The sequence below is a fragment of the Cadophora gregata genome, assembly GCF_030347475.1.
Source record: "Cadophora gregata isolate MNR1 chromosome Unknown scaffold_1, whole genome shotgun sequence".
In the NCBI taxonomy this organism is placed as follows: Eukaryota; Fungi; Ascomycota; class Leotiomycetes; order Helotiales; family Ploettnerulaceae; genus Cadophora; species Cadophora gregata.
In genome coordinates, this window is record NW_026695924.1 from 2630888 (window position 1) to 2647182 (window position 16295).

Genomic DNA, 16295 nt, shown 5'->3' on the forward strand with positions numbered 1-16295 from the left:
CGGACATGCAGTCAAACAGTTAGCCACTTGAGATATGAGGTTCATCTTGTAGAATGGCTATAGAATCTCTTTGTTAGGACACTACGCCTGCGTCGAGCATACAGATCTGTTTAGGTCCTATCTATATCTTGACGTCGCACAGCGACCACTTTCCCATTCTTGCCTCGAGACCAGATCGACAAATACCTTCTCCGTCAGCGAATCTAACGAGCAACAACAAGTTGACACATACAGCCGTATATGTTTTAATCTCGCCCTCCTGGCTTCAATCCCAGACTGAATCGCAGACATTGCACACATCGCCAGAGTCTCATACATCGCCGAATATCGTCCCGAACAGAGATTCTCGCCTCCTCAGAATCCTCAAATCAATCCTGGTCGTCTCTTGGATGACATGAAATGGTGGGGCCGAAGTCGTCGACCGTGAATCCCCCATGCGGACGGGCTAAAGTATTAGGATATGTTGGGCATGAAGACGAAGACGGCTTCTTGAGTAGGACTTTGTTGTGCAGTAAAGTGACCTCCTCTACAATCCGAGTTTCTGCGCTGGATCCGTAGGATCGCAAGCTTTTGTGAGGCACTGAGGAGAGGAGACCACTGTCACCTTGCGGATGTCAAATTCCTGTATCAAGCCTTGCACACCTTTCTTCGAATTGACAAGAGGAAGTACAACTGCTCGCGCCTCTTCCAAGACAGCTGGATCAGAGAAGATGAGGCATATCCTCCAAAATGTTCTAGGCGTGCATGTTTGAATGGATCGCGTTGACATTGATGACATCGCCGTGCTATGTCACCACAGCAGAGGTTGTGCTTGCCTGTCTGGATGGTTGATCTGTGCTGGAAGTCGCATGCTTTTTGCGCTCAGGTCGTGGATTGAAACTTCTCAAATGCTGCAACTGATCGTTCCCGACCGGCATAAGCCTTTGAGCAAGTAGTGCAAAAGTCTGGATGTCGAGCATATTTTGGAAGGTGTGAGAACAGAATGTCCCAAGACTCGCAAAGCAATAGAATCAGCCCCAAACGTTCTCATCGAATGGATTCAAAGTGTTGGGAACTCCAACAAAAGGAGGTATAGAGACAGCTGATAAGCCAAATCATTGATCTGTCAGTGACTTTGCCAACCGACCTCTTCTTCAACTCTATGCGAATTCAACCGAGCGGCCTTCAGTACCGAGACAACACCACGTTTGCCATAGAAAATGCCTTCTACTGTCTGGGTCCAACATTGCATCCTCATAAGCTTATCTTCAGATATATTCAGATTTGTAGTTAACCCCTCCCCCTCCCACGCACGTCTCGAGGACCAGATACGAGAGCTCACATGGACTATCCAATAGTGCTTTCTCGAACTATCGCTGTTGTTACCAAGTATCAAGCTACGTTGCAATACGATAAAGTTCTGTGAGTGCTCGAGTGTACGGTGCACTGAGTACCAAGGCTTGTAGGCGGGATTCTCAGTTGAACCATGATGGCTGCCGAAAACTGCTTGATTCCTATGTCCGAGAAAGTAGTAGCAGTGCCGGGAAAAGTAGGAAAAGGAGGCTATTGCTGTTAAACAGGCGAGTGAAGCTTTTGCGCATAAACAGTGATGAGGCTATGGACATCTGAACGAGGAAATGAGTTGCTCGTGACAATTGTGAAGTCAAATGGGGACGATCAACAATGATTGAGATGCACTAGACTTTGAATGGCACCACAGCGCCGGGTATCGTGCCTGAGAAATGCGCTGATATCGCTCAATAGAATATGCAATCCAAAACGCCGACTCCCAAACAAGATGAGATGGAAATCCAGAAGCGTGATTGCGTCATCTTAGGTCGAAGTCGGGGTCAAAGAACCGTCGGCTGCTTTTGGAGTGCTTGCATCCTCCTTCTCAACTAACACACACTCATCGTCTTCCGCCTTTCTCTTCTCCTTCTCCAAAACATCAGAATAATCACCCCATAGCTGCTCGACTGGACGCCCGACTAGTTCGGTCCAGAATCGTTTCTCATGGTAGTTCTCAATCCGCAGCTTCTCGTTTAGTCTCCGTATGGTCCCCTTACCAAATCTGTGCTCGAGATACTCCAAGAAATAGCCAGTGTGTTGATATCCAGCGTCCCATTTCCCACCTGCCTCTTGTCGCCAATGAGGAGGGCTAAGGCCAGAATTCAGCCGTACCCAGTCAGCGATTCCTTCAATAAGACCACCTGGACATGTGCCAAAAGCGTTATATTGGTAGCAATGGACCATCTCGTGTGTTAGAACTCCCATGATCTCATCTTTCTTCCGCGACTTTGATATCCCATGTATGTAGTCCAAGGAAAAATGGATTTCCTTGTGGTCGTCGTCAAGGTCGCTCCCAGTCGTGTATGCAACGCCAGGCATAGACCTTAGGATCAGCGTTACGGACCGCGTCGTTGGCACAGTCGTTGTCTGCGAGTCTGGCGAATGGTATAGGAGGGAGAGAACACTCTGGACGGATTCCTCGAGCGCTTCGCTGGCGATGACAGCCTTCAAGAACGTCAGGGATCCTTCATGGTTTAGGTCGCGAATCTCGAGGCGAAGCTTTGGCAGAGGGAATTTGGCACTTTTCGAAGCAGATTCGTCAACTTTCTTCTCCGGCTTCGAGTACAGAGGTTTCTGTGAAGGCGAGGCAATCGAAGTTGAGGTGGGGGGAGGCTCTGAGGTCCGGGATGACTGTGGAGGCATGAAGACCAGAGGAGGGATCGGTGAAATGTCGACCATTATAAAACCAGCTTATGAGTTGAAGAAACGTGCTGACCTGTTAATGAGAGTCCCGACGGAAAGAATATATTGTGCTGCCAAATACAAAACGAGGGCGGAACTGTGTTGTATTGAGTTGGGTTTAACTGTGCAACCGGAGATGTCTCAAAGCGAATATAATGTTTGCCCGGCGAGCCCGGCACGTCTTCTGGCCCCTCGGGCGCTGGGACCATCTCTGGCAGGTCCTGGTCAGGGATGCGGGTCTTGTGGGCACCCCGGCCACTAGTGCCGCTAGTCGCGTTCGCGCAGACGACAGCCCGCAATAGCAACGACACTTTTGTTTACTCCAAACACCGACACTCTTTTCTCCCCCTCAATTTCTGTCTTTTGGTAAGTGCCTCTTCGTGTTGTTAATTCGCACGCCGGATGATCTCGGCTTTCGAAGCCTTTCTCCTAGCTGTTCCTCACAGCCCGACAGACACTCTCAACATCGTAGCAGCCTTTCCCCTCCCCCGACAAGATGGGCGAAAAGATCAATGAAGAGCAGGTCGCAAACCTGCTCGCTGTCCTGCGAACCGATACCTCGATCGATGCGAAAGTTAGTCAAATCAACAATGTCAAATCCGGCATCAAGCAGAACAATGTCCCCGAGCCGTGTATACTCCCCCTCTTCGAAGCTACACGAATATCAATGACTTCGTCGCACGCTGCAATTGTCAATGCTGGCTTCTCTACTTTGAACCATCTCCTCACACGGTTGTCACGACAGGAGCCAAAATATGTTGTCAAGGAGGCTGGGCGAACCTTACCCTTGGTGATCGAGAAAATGGGCGATCTGAAGGAGAAATATAGACAGCTTGCGGCGCAATGCTTAACGACGTTCTGGAGAATTACTCCGCTGGATGTGGAAAGAATAGTCAAGAATTCTGGTCTCGCGGGCAAGAATTCGAGGATGAAGGAAGCATGTATGACCTGGGTCGTACAGGTAAGCTGGCCTAATCTGCTCAGACTACACTCTGGTGCTGTACTAACAGCCTACAGATGCACCAAGAAAATGGCATGCCTTTCAAAAGCTTTGTTTCCACATTGATGGAGCTTCTTGAAGATGCAGACGGGATGGTCCGAGATACTGCTCGGAATTCGGTCATTGCACTCTTCCAGTATGTTTGGGCTAAAGAAGAAGTGAGAGCACGAGCTAATCGGTCAATAGAAACGCCCCAAATGCTGCGAAGTCCGACTTGAAAAAGCAATTGAAGAATTTCAATGTCCGTCCGGCAATTGTTGCAGCTATCGTACCCCACCTTGGTCCAGGAGGACCCCCAGAACCAGCCGAATCGGAAGTAGTAGACATACCACCGCGGCCAACTTTCTCCAATAGCGTATCGTCCATGTCCAGCATTAGACCATCTACACCAGTCCAGGAGGCAAAAATCGAGCACGTGGAGCCTTCATACGTCAACACGAATAGGGAATTGGAGGACACCTTCAGAGAAATGCACCCACATTTTGAAGGCAAGGAGTCTGAAGCGAATTGGTTGAAGAGAGAGCAAAGCTGCACAAAATTACGGAGACTTAATGCTGGAAACGCACCAAGCGACTTCCATGACACTTTTCTCGCTGGAATTAAGGGTCTCCTAGATGGCATTTTAAAAGCGGTGAACTCCCTGAGAACGAGTCTTTCCAAAGAGGGCTGCAGTGTTATCCAAGAAGTCGCCAGAACCGCTGGCCCAGGTTTGGATCCCATGGTTGAGATTCTTCTTCAAAATTTGATCAAGCTGTGTGGCGGAACCAAAAAAATCAGCTCGCAGAACGGAAACTTGACCGTCGATATCATCATTGGAAGAGTTACATACAATATACGGATCATGCAGCACATATGGCTAGCGTGTCAGGACAAGAATGTGCAGCCAAGAATGTATGCGACGGGCTGGCTCAAGACTCTACTGAAGAAGGAAGCCCACCACAAAAGTCATGTTGAGCATACAGGCGGGCTGGACCTGATTGAGAAGTGTCTGAAGAAAGGATTGGCAGATGCAAACCCAACTGTCCGAGAGAACATGAGATCGACTTATTGGGCCTTCGCTCTGATCTGGCCAGCTAGAGCGGAATCGTAAGTCCAAATTCAGCATTTTTGGGTTGGCAAGACTGATATAGAGACAGCATCCTGGCCACATTGGACGCTACGCAGCAAAGACTTTTAGAAAACGCCCCTGATAACCCGAATTCTCCGAAAAAGCCCGACCCTGTGGCTGCCCGGCCAGGTTTGGGATTCAGCAAGAGCACGACTGGCCCTCCAAAACCGTCACTTCGGGAGACGATGTTAGCTCAAAAGAAAGCTGCCATGGCAAATAGGAATCTTCCGGCTCGGCCTGGATCAGCCATGTCTTCCTTTTCTCCTACGCGCACAGTCTCATCATCATCCACATCGTCTAACAAATCCAGCACCACATCTAATAAAGAACGATCAGAGTCAACTACTGTGGCTCACGGTGGATTGTCCGTAGCTCCAATGCGGCCCACAAAATTTCGACCTGCTCCACGACCAGAGCTTGTCGCAAGACCCGCAACTGCTGGCCCTTATTCCGTTCGACGACCGGGACATGGCCCTTCCAACAGTGATTCCCACACAAGTCCATCCATGAGACCAGTAAAGACAAGAACACCAAGCGTTAGTAGTACGAGTCCTCCCAAGAAGCCGATCGCCAGGCCAAATACTAGCCACTCTAGCCACGCAAGCTCTAGTCATACAAGTCCTGCTAAGAGTACCATTAGTAGAGTTGCGCCATCGCCTCGCTCAAGTCCAGCAAGACCGAAGCCTACGAGCAAGCATTTTAATTCATCGAGTCCATCAAAAGCAGATGAGGATTTCACCATGGTCGTCCCTACGCTCTCTGGGCTTTCTGAGTCACACCCTCAAAGTGTGCCTCTTGAGCCTGAGTCGTCAGATGAAGATGAGATTGTCACACCATTGAAGTCCCTGAAAGTTTATGAGGATCCCTTTTCGAGCATCAATGACAATACGACGCCTCGGCCAGTCATGATTGCGCCTGTCCTGGAAGAGGTTCCTGTCAACGAAGATGCTGCTAACTTAGCACGTAATGGAATCGAGATGACAGATTCTCCGAAGGCTCCAGCACTGTCACCAGAACGATTGAAGCAGAGCTCGAGACTACTGGATAGCGGTATTGCAAAGATCAAAGCTAAATCTCTTGATGTTCATGGCTTCCGAAAACTTCAAGGCTTAATCAGAGATAACAAAGCAGCTTGGTCTGACGACAAGTTTGACGCCCTCCTTGTTGGTTTGTTTGACTACCTTGAGGCTCGCTTGACCAATCTCACCCCTGAAAAGGACCAAGACGTCAAAGCGCAAATTCTAGCCACAGTCAAACTTATGTACAAAAAGGACCGCGAGGCTTTTCGACCCTACGTGACCAAAGGACTGGAAGCTATTCTAGCAACGCGAAGCTGCTATGATGCTCGCACGCACATCGTCAGCGGACTCGAGCTGCTCGCCGACGAACTTGTCACTCTCTCCAACCCCCAGCATACAAGCGAAACCATCACAACGCATCTCCAGAACGAAGAGATGACTCTTGAAGGGTGCAGAACTCTCAGCATGGGTCTACACGTTCTGAAGGAGCTTCTAGAAGTCAAGAAGGATTTCGCGCCAAACGACTTGGAAGTTGAAGAGATGTGCAAGCTGGCTGCGCGATGTCTTGAAAGCTCGGAGAGCGGCGTGCGCATGGATGCTGTGCAGTTGTGCGTCAGTGTGCATGCGCGCGTTGGAGAGTCACGGTTTTGGAGCGCATTGGGTGGCGTGAAGGATGATCCGAAGAGCTTGATTACTTATTACATCGTGAAACGACAAAGAGAGTTGGCTGCGACTTCGTGATTATCATAGAGTGTATGAGTGAGCATATTGGTCGGATGGCAAGGCCGGAGTTTCTCTTCTTGGTTGAACGAGTATAGATTCTTGGCTATCGGGTTATTTTTGTCAGATGTGCTGAGTGGTGTTCGGCAGTTGGAGTTGGGGTTTGAATGAGGAGACTGAGGTTCTTTTTGGCCATCGACTCTGGCCCTTGTTCGGTAGTCCTTTCGTTCGTGGCTGCTTGTTTATGAGGTAGGGAGAGCTTCTGCCTTTACTAGATGAGCTTCATAGTAACTGTAATGCTAAATACTTTATCTACCCAAACAACCCTCCTCAAATATTTGGCAGAGGCCCACCTCACTTGACATGCACACCTATCAATCGCTATAGCAAGCGGAAGCGAAGACAGTGAGTGAGTGACTGGATGGGCGTTCGTTTAGGTCTGCACTCCTTTTAGCTGAACATCTTGCTTGAGGCGGGCTGAGCAACCATCTCACCTTTTGACAAGCAAAATGGATTTGATAAGAGGGTCGACCACTCAACCAGTCATCATTTTTAAATATAGATCCAAAGGGAATTCGAGACATGTGTATTCGCTACTGGGAGGATATAACATGTAAGCTGGTCGAACGCGCTGGTGGCTGGCTATCTTCAATCGATGAAATGCTGATGTGGTGCGGTGTTGTTGGCCAACGCGTTCTGTGCTAGTACCGAGCCGAACCCCTGAATTAGCGGTGCTCTCTCTATTCTCAGACAAGCGAGGATAGTGTGGCATGACGATGTAACGGATAATGAAGAGGCATGTCAATTTATTTTAGTTCTAAGCTATAACCTTTGAGAGGCCAGGAGAATGAATGACGATGAGCATTTACATCGAAATTCAGCGGCAGGCTTGCGTATCGTGGCGGTAACATTTTTCGTGAACTTTTGGATAGCTTTTATGCGAGCTTCATATCCTAGTGGAGATCTAAAGTACCTAGGTTCAGGGGCTATGATCACGCCCTGGTCATCTCAGGTACGCAGAACCGACTACTGGACCGGTACAATCAGCGTACCTTTCTTGGTAGGCATGAACCAGGACACTGGCAATGTTCATTATTAATGCCTTTTGAATGGCTGTGCTCTAAGTCTGCCTTTCGGTATGCATCACAAGTAAATTAACTAACTAACTTTACCTTCTCATCTCATCTTGGTTAACTTATGGGGGCGGCACAAGATGAGATGTCGACCAGGGGATATTGAACAGAAAGGGACAAGCCCTTGGCATGTTCGCCAACCCCGCGATATTTAAGTCCCGATATGAGGTGGTCCAGATGGGAGACCTGTGCTGCGACCTCCGAGCTGGCCGGCCTCGGGAGATCTTGAGAAGGGTTTTGATAGATGGATGGGAAGAACGGATGACGCTCTGACCTGAGATCGATCGTCCTGTATTCTGTGCAGATGAGATGAGATGAGATAAGATGCTGAGGAGATATTGGTTCTCTGCACGGATGGAATCATCTGTGCTCTTTGCCTTGCCTTGGACTGATCAAACCTGCCTCGCTGAGTGGACCGCTGCACTGGCTCACTGCAGGTGGTGATGCCCGTGGAGCAACACGAAGAAATTGAACTAGACCCCACGTGACGGCTGGAGTTTTACAGTAAGATTTGACGACGAGGGGGTGCGGGAAGGGAGGCAGTGATCGACAAACGGGGCGCTCGAGGTGATGGGCTAGGCTAGGCTAGGCTAGGCTAGGCTAGGCTAGTTGGAGATGGTACAAGCCGATGCTGTGGTTGGTCGGATTAGACGATTCTGGGAATTGGAGATCCTGAAACTTAATAATGCGCGCAAGGGGCGCTTGTGAACCTTTGAGTTGTGTGTATGGATGGGTTTTAGTTGAACCTGTTCGTGGATGTCTCGAGTCATGGTGTTTCGGATTTGGGCGCACTCATTGGGTGTGGTATGGCTGGCCAAGCCAAGGTGTTTGGAGACGAATTGAGTGAATTGGATTTGAGTTTGAGTTTGAGTTTGAGGTTGTGTTCGAGTTGCAGTGGCGCGGAGGATTCAGATGAATGAATGGAAATAGGGCGTGTCTCAACTCTAATCCGAGATCCTGTGTTTCTTCAGCACTTGCACCATTTGAAAACGGAGCGAAGTTCCGGTTTTTGATAGGCGGCATGTTTGGTATCAGGTCACACAGGAGCCAGCTGTCAAGAAATGCTCAGACGCTGGAGCGAACATCTTCGTGTTGAGAAGGAAAGCGGAGCCGGGGCGCAGGCTTCAACTGCCCTTCTCTTAATCAGTGGAAACAGGTGCGACCAGCATGATCATCGGGTCGTTTGGTTCTCTTTTCGCTTCTTCCAATCTTGCGGTGACTGGGCTGTAAGAGTCTGGCGTGATCAGATCAGACTCAGGAGGTCTCAGGTCTATATACGCCCAAATAAATATTGAACAAGCCGCTGAAGAATGGACAGACGTTGGACTTGAGGATTCTGAGAATCGTAGCCTAAGACGCATGCACCTCTGGAACCGTTGCGCACAGCAATTTGCCATGTGTCGAGCCATACATTATCGAGTGTGGCTTCCACGAACTCCTGCTTGAGGGGAACGTACAGACAGGTGCAACCACAGGTACTGTTGGCATCTCATCCTGCCTCCTGACAAGTCTCCGATGCGACCTCAGAGTACAAAGACATTGTATCCTCCGAACCTTGTAAGTCACGGTGTTCCTTGAGTTGGTAGGCGGTCAAGGGGTAAAATTCATCTTGTGATACGAAGAACACGAGCCTTTATGTCTGTCGAACTCATGGTGCCAGGGATCGGTCCAAATTTACAAATGTTGAATGGAGTTTAGGTGTATCCAATTTTCTTAGATCCCGCATTAGTGAGGGAGAATCGGGATAAAGGCATCGGCATCGCACCGTCGCAGCGGCAGGTTGACAGGGTGGCATTCCCAAAGATAAGATACTCCCTGGAACTGATACTTCATGAAGATTGAGGATTATCAATGACTGACTATAAACAAAATTGAAGCAAAGTCGTTGCAGCTGGATGATTCACGTTATGTGGTGTGCGGAGGTAGGTACGGAGGTAGAGCGGACTGTATCGTCCTCTGGCGCATGCTCTTCGGTACTCAACCTGAAACCAGGTGTGTACGCCACCAACCTCTTAACTGTGTTTGGACGTCAACATCCTGGCGGAAGGAAGAGGTGGACGTGGACTTGACTGGACTTGCTTCAGGGGTCAAGTAAATTTACAGTAGACTTGTGTTGGCGTTCTACTGTAGGTGTTTATTCTTACCTAGGTTTTCGCATGCTTCATGCCGAGATGAGTAGGTAGACGTCTGAGTTAGTTTACAGTTTACGAAGTTACAGATCACTTTGCTCCTTCCAGCACCCTACCGAGTCTATCTTTGTTGGACCGGCGCAGTAGTGGTGCAAACTCAAGGTGTCGACGTCGAGGCCTTGCCCTAGCATGGCGACACTGACTGCGATTTATTACTCTCACTTCGATGCCGGACATCTAGAAGAAGCAGAAGAGGCTACAGTATTCGCAGACCACCTCCATAGACCATAGATGCCCATTGCCCAGGGCAGTCACCGCTGCGGGTACGGGTACAGCTAGCTAAGGTAGGTAGTAGCTAGTAGCTACCCTACCTTAGGTACCTTACCTTACCTTACCTTATCCAGCCCCCTGGGCCCACTCCCACTCCCACTCCCACTCCCACTCCCACTCGCGCAGCGATCCAACCTCACTCCAGAGTGTAGGCGTCCCGTAGGTGCAGCAGCAGGCACCACTCGCGGACTCTGCTACTGGCTGCTGCGTCTGCGTCCCTCACTGGCGACTTTTGAAAGACATTTTACCCATTAGTTTGCGAGTGAGACTGCACTGCACTGCACTTCGCTGCGCTGCTCTCCTCTCACCTCTCCTCCACCCCTTGAGGCTTGGCCCGTCTGGAATGTTGTGACCAGGATCCATCAGCCTCTGCACATCTCGCCCACTCTCTCTCACTCACTCACTCACGCACTCACGCACTCACTCACTCACTCGCTCGCTCGATCGACCACGGACCGAACTGCTCTTGTCTCGTCAACCTCCATCCTTCGAACAACTCCCCACTCCACTCGCTGTCACCCATCCTCCTCCGCGCGCACCCTCCTCAACCTCTTTCACGGCCGACAGCCCTATGCCCTGGATATCCTCCTGTAACATACTTATTCCTCTCCGAACGTTTCTTTTTTAATCAACATCGCTCATTTTTCGGCCCGCGCATCTCCACTCCACTCGATTGGAGATCCCTCGACTAGCTTCCTCCCCTGCGACCTGCCTACTCGATCCTCCTGCGACCGTGCGTCCTCTTCCCACACACGGAGACTTCGAGGGATCGCATCTTCCACTTCCATGTTCTGAACGTCTGCCACGCCAAGGACTGAGGAGGCAGAGCTGTTGGACACATTGAGAAAGATACTGGAGAGGCCAGGGAGAACATAAGGTCCTCGAGGACGACCTGACAATCATGGAGTCGCCGGCCGATTATCTCGATTCTCCGATGGATGGTGATGATGTGGCATATCCGTGCAAAGGATGCGGAGACGTACGTTCACTCGGACTGAGCTGAGGTCATTGCGGTTCATGGTGATACTGACCCTGATTCACAGATTCTCGAGGAAGGCAAAGCATTCGAACTTGGTAAGTGAACTCTGGTGATCCTTTAATAGCTGCTATCCTTTGGGATTTCGAAACATGGTCCCTTTCCACCTTTCATGATGGAGTCCCCAATATCGAAATTAAACAAATCTAATGAGTCTGTAGCTGGCAATCGATGGCATTTGAACTGCTTCCGATGCAATACCTGTGGCACCCTCCTCGATTCAGATGCCAACCTCCTTCTACTCGGCGATGGCTCCCTCATCTGCAATAACTGTACATATAGCTGCAGTGCCTGTGGCAACAAAATCGAAGACCTAGCTATTCTCACCGGCGATCAAGCGTTCTGCGCTACCTGCTTTCGATGCCGCAACTGTAAGCGCAAAATCGAAAACCTCAGATATGCACGAACATCACAAGGGATATTTTGCATGAGTTGTCATGAATCATTAATGGCACGGCGGCGGAAAAAATCAAGAGCTGCAGCCAAAATGAAAAAAGACGACCAGTCTCCGATGCTTGTGGACAAATCTTTACCTGCTCTCCCACCAAACGCCATTCTACAGAGTGCTTTTTCTCCTGATCGAGAAACACCAGATTCGTTAGATACAGATACTCCAACTGAGCTGTCACCAAGACCGCGCCAGGGCTACGCACAAAATGACTCCTCGTCCCGGAGTAGCTCAAGACGTCCTCGTGAGCAATCACCAGAGCGTAATTCCAGTGACACACAGACCAGAGATGGCTTAACTCTGCCAACTACGACGTACCGGAACAACAGGCATTCTGCTATATCTCAGGCCTCCGACATCAACGGTGGTGATGGCGAGAGCTTCTTTATCCCTCTTGCCTTGGATCCGACTCCTGCTCCGACCATGACTCCACGTTCAACTTCAGAAACATGGACGGATTCAGGAAAGAAAACAAAGGAGAATAAGCCTCCTGAGAAGGATTACTTTGGGGCCAAGAGCATTGGTAGACAACAGACTGAAACGCAGAAACAGAGAGAGTCATCGACTCCACATATCGCCTTCCAAGAGAAAGGTCGCCAGCCTTCTGCGGAAGAATCCGCACAGATTAGGGACAGCTTGCGCAAGGCTGCCGCAGGAGGCAAGTCTTCCTCTGCTAAGGCGTCACCAGCTATTGGCAGCGATGATATTCGAGTTCAGCATGCTGCCCAATCCCCCAAAACATCGAGTGGAAACAACAAAGGCCAAAGTGGAAGCGAGAAATTTCGCTTAGGTGATGTACCCAAGGGAAAGAAGTCTGGCACTTCGAGCACGAACTCACAATCTGAAATAAGTGACAATAACAATGCTCGATCTGGGTCTGGAGGGTTGTCTGCCCCACCACGGAAAGAAGGTCCATCTAGCATTCCGCGAAGCGACTCGCCTAAGCAAATGCTTAATGCAGACAAGTCAACACCTCGATCTTCCATAGATTCGAGGATAAGAGAAGAATTGGACTCGAGGAAATCGTTAGAGTCAAGCAATTCTCCACCACAAATCGGCCGGATGGATTCTGGTGGCACTGCAAGGTCAATTCCCCGTAAGGAGATAGCTTCAGGAGCTTTGAAGAGTACTATGAGCTCGATGAGCTCATCCTCAGGAGCAGATACGTCTCCATCTTCCGCCTCTTCTTCGGATACCCCTGGGGTTACACCAACACTGAATGGCAAGTCGATCTCAGCACCTTTGTCACTACAATCACCTATGAAAGATGAACTGGCCCTTCCATCCCGTGCACCGAATCGACCTCCTGCTCCTCAACAGAAGCTGAGCGATTCATACATGACCCCTCGAGCTCCCCCAGCTCCCCCAACGGCCTCAGGGCTTACGCCGAAAGACTCAAATGGTTCCTCGTCTGGTCAGCCATCATCGCCCAAGCTACCGAGATGGAGTGCTGGTGGGGATTTTACCATGGATGAAGATATGGCACGGATTTTAGGTGGAACGGATGAAAGCTCGCAGTCAATTCTTCGACGCGTTTCGAATGCTGTACGCCATGGCCGAACCGCCAGCGAACAGAGCAACGGACGCCAGCCAGGCCATGGCCGGAGTGTGAGTGAGACTACCCGGACGACAGCATCGCCGCGATGGCCCAAAACACCCATCGCAGAAGATGCAGCCCCCAAGGATATCAGCAGCCCAATCTCAATTGCCTCTCCTCAATCCGGGGATGACCCGGCACTGCTTCGTCGGCAACTACGAAATTCAGAACAGCGAGTCGCGGAACTTGAGCGTCAATTCATTAGCGAGAAGGATCTCAAAAATCTCAACAAGAAACTGATCGAGAAGCGCAAGACTGTGTCGGTGTTGGATTCGCAGACAGAAATCATGATTCAGCAGCTGGAGGTTCTGGCTGGGTACGTTGAGAGAGCGAAAGGTTCGAAAGAGCCGATCAATATTGCGGAATTGGAGGACTCGGCCATCAAAGAATTCGTACAAAAATTAGAACGCCTCAAGCAGACCATGTCTGGTGCAGTGGAGTCGTTGTATGAGGAGCGTAACGAACTTCTGGAGGAGAAGAACCAAATCATTGCGGACCGCGACAGAGCACTGGTGGAATTCGAGCAACTTTCTTCCAAGAATGCTCAGCTTGCCGATATGAACAACGATTTGACCCACCAAATCCAAGAACGTTTCAAGGCACAGAGTGGCCCTGGGATGGAGAGTCCAAGACCTCCCATGAATGGTCTGGGCATTTACACACACCACAGCAAAGACAAGTCAAATGTATCAGTCCACTTGGATGATGCTAGCCTTCGACCGTCGACGAGTACTACATTATTCGGCTCAGTCAGCAACTACCCGCAAGCTATGGACCAGGACCCAAGCATGGAACCCGCGACTGTTCTTTCAGCACCACATGTGGTAAATATCCGTAAGGGCCAGGCCAAAAAATTCAACTGGAAGAAGGGTGGTCAGACTGTGGCTAAGGGCGTATCCAAGGGCTTCAAGGGTGCGTTTGCTTCAGTACAGCAGGAGAGAGGTCAACAATGGCAAGGGCAGACTGGCGACAGCATTGGCTTACCGTACAACATGACAGTCCAGGCAGTTGAAGCGCCAGCCGGCGCTCCCCAATCTGGCAGTCTTCCTCGAAATGGTTCCAACGATCCCAAGCAAGGAGGATTTGGGCTGTTCAAGAAATCAAATGCCTTGCCGAAATCCGTGTCGAATGGCAGCATTGCCTTGGCAGAGCCTCCGTCGACACTCTTTGGATCCGAGTTAGTAGAGAGAGCCGATTACGAGCGCCGACAAATCCCAAGCGTAGTCACTCGTTGCATTGAGGAAGTCGAGCTACGAGGAATGGATACCGAGGGCATTTACAGGAAGACTGGTGGAAGTGGTCAGCAGAAGATCGTGCAGGAAGGATTTGAGAGAATTGAAGATTTCGATATTTCTGACCCCGAATTGGATATCACGGCTGTCACCAGTGTTCTCAAGCAATACTTCAGGAAACTTCCCACACCACTTTTGACCTTTGACGTCTATGATCGGATCTTGGAGTCTATCAGTAAGGAACCCATCTCATTTCGATTCTGCAAAAACGCTAACACAATTATAGCTATTGAAAATGACTCGGAGAGATGTGCTCATTTGAAGAAGACATTCTCCATGCTTCCTGACAAGCATCGCGACTGTCTCGAATTTCTAATGTTCCATCTGTCTCGAGTTGCAACTCGAGAGGGCGAGAATCTGGTAAGCCCGACTTACAATACCCAGAGGTTACTTTCTAACAACCTTCAGATGACTACCAAGAATCTGGCGGTGGTTTTTGCGCCAACAATCATGCGCGACCACAGCCTCGAGCGCGAGATGACTGATATGCACTCCAAGAACACTGCCATGCAATTCATTATCGAGCACAGCCAAGAAATTTTCTCACAATAAGCGACCTCACTCCACTTTAAATCGGAGCAACTATTTTGCCTCCGACTTGTACATTTTACGCTCTCTGTTCGCCAATGCCATTCGATTGACCACGGGGGCAGGCAGGCGTTACGTTTGGATTAACTTCAGCGGGCTTTGCAAATGGCGGCTTTTTGTTTCCAAACCCTCATATACTTTGGCGTTCATGGCCCTTCTTGCTCTGCTGTTTTTGTGCATGGGTCTTCATTCCTCTTCCTTCCTAAACCTTGGTGGGGCCCGGAAGGGCTTGCGAGTTGTTTCCTAAATTGATATCCATTTTCAGTTCCGCGATTGAGGGAGATATTTGCTGCAGGTGGTCATATAGAGACAGTGGCGGGAGATGATAGAGGCCCGACTTGGAGGCGCGGGAAGGCGTTGAGGACGAAATCGCCGGGTCTTCTATCATTCCTTGAGGTGGGAAAGGGATATGTATTTATCATGATGCTGAAGGTCATAGTCCACCTCGCTTCGCTTCGATCATTCGATTCGACTTACGTTCGTGACGGTGGTGAAAGTGGCCTTGCTCCTGCTTGGGACATGTGGGATGAAAGACAGGCAGGAACAGAGGCCAGCGGACCTTTGACCCCTTAGCATCATTGTAGTAGATATTTTTGGTATTCTTTAGCGGTTGATGATGAATGATATGACCGGAACTCTTGGTTCCTGCATGATAAGCTTTTGTTCTTTGCGCTGTGGCGTTTGCAGTCAAATTTTGGTGCATCGGATGATGGAAATTGCTCTTCTTATCATGATACGAGGTTGTAGCCCTGGAGATTCACTGTTTTCCGTTTGGTGGTGAGTAAAACATTGTCCAGACTAAGTCTCCACAGTCAAATGTCAGAGACATAGTGCCGCCATAGATTCACTTTTGTCAACAACTGCACTCGTATGTTTTTACATAGCAAGCCCTTATCACAAGTAGAGTCAGATAATAATGAACACGCAATACATGCAGTCGAGAATTGACTGAAGGTAAGGCGAAAGCTAGAGCGCTGTCTTGGTACTTTTACTTTATGTTGAAAGAGAATATTGACGTAATACCTTCAGAGAACTGCAATGGTGGGGTAGGCTGATTCTATGACTGGACGGATGCGAGAATCGAAAACCCTTTGAGCAGTTTGGAATATGTGGTCGTATATTGGTAGGTTGAGGAGAATGGGAATGTAATTTACTTATCCCGGAA

General features: G+C 49.6%; 3 protein-coding genes across 3 annotated transcripts; 2 read left to right on the forward strand and 1 right to left on the reverse strand.

Annotated features, from left to right (window-relative positions):
- Positions 1-1812: 1812 nt before the first annotated feature.
- ONS95_000872 (uncharacterized protein) lies at positions 1813-2727 on the reverse strand (the record flags this gene model as incomplete). The annotated part of the gene is made up of 1 exon (XM_058494049.1): positions 1813-2727. One exon carries the CDS (start codon positions 2725-2727, stop codon positions 1813-1815), a length of 915 nt encoding a protein of 304 aa, XP_058364251.1.
- Positions 2728-3226: 499 nt separating this feature from the next.
- On the forward strand, positions 3227-6598 carry STU1 (suppressor of tub2 mutation; the record flags this gene model as incomplete). The annotated part of the gene is made up of 4 exons (XM_058494050.1): positions 3227-3691; positions 3748-3866; positions 3917-4816; positions 4867-6598. The coding sequence occupies 4 exons, from the start codon at positions 3227-3229 to the stop codon at positions 6596-6598; spliced, it is 3216 nt and encodes a 1071-aa protein (XP_058364252.1).
- A 4472-nt stretch (positions 6599-11070) lies between these two features.
- Positions 11071-15094, forward strand: RGA2 (Rho-type gtpase-activating protein; the record flags this gene model as incomplete). Its single annotated transcript, XM_058494051.1, has 5 exons — positions 11071-11148; positions 11213-11243; positions 11367-14717; positions 14769-14902; positions 14951-15094. 5 exons carry the CDS (start codon positions 11071-11073, stop codon positions 15092-15094), a joined length of 3738 nt encoding a protein of 1245 aa, XP_058364253.1.
- Between the last annotated feature and the right edge of the window lie 1201 nt (positions 15095-16295).